Below are 2,696 nucleotides of genomic sequence, written 5' to 3' on the forward strand. Positions count from 1 at the left end.
TTTTGAAACTTCTTTTCTTTAAAAGTGTCTGAAAAAAAATATTTTCTATTATCTAAGTTGTATCTCACTACTAACCAAGGGGCAATGATTTTTTAGTTATTTTACTGCACGCCCACACACACACACACACACACACACAACCAGCATTCTTGTGATATGGTCACAGATTCTTTTTCAGATTCTAACATAAGAGTGGGGACTAATTTCTTATGAACTCACAGCTATGTTTATGTACACATGTCTTTATAGACACTATATTTTAAATAATCATATGGATTATTGACAGATAAGCCATCATATTTACAACATTTATTCTCATAGTATAAAGGGTGAGAAAATACTTTTTCTTTTGACGTGTAGACTTAATACTTTCAAAGTCCATTGGTTCTACTGAAAAAAGAAAAAAAGAGCAACCAAATCATCAGTAAGGAAGGGGTACCTGGGTGTGTCTCTGTGTGGGGGAAAGGAGCCTGACATAGGATCAGGTACTAAAGGACCTCACGTAGTCAGAATGCCCCTTTCTTAATCTCATCTAAACTTGAACATACGCCAAGATTCTAAGGAACTACTTCCTTGCCTGTCTTTCTAGGGTCTCAAGGGCCATGAGAAATGGCACAGCAATCACAGAGTTCATCCTCCTAGGCTTTCCTGGTACCCAAGGACTACAGACCCCCCTCTTTATCATGATCTTTCTCATCTATATCCTAACCCTTGCAGGCAATGGGCTCATTATCGCCATTGTCTGGGCTGAGCCCAGGCTACAATCGCCAATGTACTTCTTCCTCTGTAACTTGTCCTTCCTAGAGATCTGGTACACCACCACGGTCATCCCCAAATTGCTAGAAACCTTTGTGGTAGCAAGAGCTGTCATCTGCATTCCCTGCTGTCTGCTGCAGGCCTTTTTCCACTTCTTCCTGGGCACCACCGAGTTCCTCATCCTCACTGTCATGTCTTTTGACCGCTACCTGGCCATCTGTAAGCCCCTTCGCTATGCCACCATCATGACCAGCAACCTCTGCCTGCAGCTGGCCCTCAGCTCCTGGCTCGTGGGCTTCACCATCATCTTTTGCCAGACAATGCTGCTTGTCCAGCTGCCATTCTGTGGCAACAACGTTATCAATCATTTCTACTGTGACATTGGTCCCATCTTGAAAGCAGCCTGCGTAGAAACCAGCATTTCGGAGCTCCTGGGTGTCCTGGCAACCATCCTTGTGATCCCAGGGTCACTCCTCTGCACTATGATTTCTTACATCTACATCCTGTCCACCATCCTACGGATTCCTTCAGCTGCCGGCCGCCAGAAGGCTTTCTCCACCTGTGCCTCCCACCTGACAGTCGTCTCCCTGCTGTATGGAGCTGTTCTGTTCATGTACCTCAGACCCACAGCACACTCCTCCTTTAAGATAAATAAGGTGGTGTCTGTGCTCAACACCATCCTCACGCCCCTTCTGAATCCTTTTATTTACACCATTAGAAACAAGGAGGTGAAGGGAGCTCTAAGGAAAGCAATGACTTGTGTGAAGACTGGTCGTGCCAAGTAAAATGTGCAAGGCATCAAAATGAGCTTAATGCAAATAAGACGTTAGAGGTGAGAGAGGATTGTGGAGAAGTTTGGTAAGACAGGCTCCCCACAAACCCCAGAAGTTCTAGTCCAATAGTAGAGTAAGATGAAGTGGTGAGTGCAGGCGGTGCCTGTGGCTCAGTGAGTAGGGAGCCAGCACCCTATAGTGAGGGTGGCAGGTTCAAACCTGGCCTCAGCCAAACTGCAACAAAAAATAGCCGGGCGTTGTGGCGGGTACCTGTAGTCTCAGCTACTCAGGAGGCTGAGGCAAGAGAACTGCCTAAGACCAGGAGTTGAAGGTTGCTGTGAGCTGAGACACCACAGCATTCTATACCAAGGGTGATAAGTGAGACTCTGTCTCTTAAAAAAACAAGATACGAATGCATGGATCGGCACTATTAGCTCAATGGTTAGGGCACCAGGCACATACACTGAAGTTGGCAGGTTCAAATCTGGCCCAGGCCTGCTAAACAATTACAACTGCAACAACAACAAAAAAAAATAGCCAGGCATTGTGGCAGGCACTTGTTGTGCCAGCTACTTGAGAAGCTGAGGCAAGAGACTCACTTAAGCCCAAGAGTTTGAGGTTGCTACAAGCTGTGATGCTAGGGCACCCTACTGAGGGTGACAAAGTGAGATTCTATCTCAGGAAAAAAAAAAAAGATGTGAAAACAAATTATGATGGGTAGGGCTCTCTATAAGAATTTATTACATATAAATTAACAGTATTTTTCTCTTTTTTTTTTTTTGAGACAGAGCCTCAAGCTATCACCCTGGGTAGAATACTGTGGCGTCATAGCTCACAGCAACCTCCAACTCCCTGGCTCAAGTGATTCTCTTGCCTCTGCCTCCCAACTAGCTGGGACTACAGGTGCCCACCACAAGCCCGGCTATTTTTTGGTTGCAGCCGTCATTGTTGTTTGGTGGGCCCAGGCTGGATTCGAACCCGCCAGCTCAGGTGTATGTGGCTGGCACCTTAGCCACTTGAGCCACAGGTGCCAAGCCTGGGTCTTTTTCTTGAAGAGAAGTGACCTAATTCTCCAACACGAAAATATATGTAGACCATGTGCCTAGGAAGCCAGTAGAAGACCTTGGAGCCAAGACTTCTATAAAGCCTTTGTGGCTGGAAAATTTA

General features: G+C 45.9%; 1 protein-coding gene across 1 annotated transcript; it reads left to right on the forward strand.

Moving 5' to 3' along the window:
- Positions 1-560: 560 nt before the first annotated feature.
- On the forward strand, positions 561-1,624 carry LOC100947551 (olfactory receptor 6X1). The gene has a single exon (XM_003803824.3). The coding sequence runs from the start codon at positions 603-605 to the stop codon at positions 1,539-1,541; it is 939 nt and encodes a 312-aa protein (XP_003803872.1). The 5' UTR covers positions 561-602; the 3' UTR covers positions 1,542-1,624.
- The last annotated feature ends 1,072 nt before the right edge of the window (positions 1,625-2,696 follow it).

The sequence above is a fragment of the Otolemur garnettii genome, unplaced genomic scaffold (assembly GCF_000181295.1).
Source record: "Otolemur garnettii isolate 467f Iridium unplaced genomic scaffold, OtoGar3 scaffold01160, whole genome shotgun sequence".
In the NCBI taxonomy this organism is placed as follows: Eukaryota; Metazoa; Chordata; class Mammalia; order Primates; family Galagidae; genus Otolemur; species Otolemur garnettii.

What these genes read in the sequence shown, in the direction of transcription:
- LOC100947551 (XM_003803824.3), top strand. Translation starts at nt 603, where the DNA reads ATGAGAAATGGCACAGCAATCACAGAGTTCATCCTCCTAGGCTTTCCT.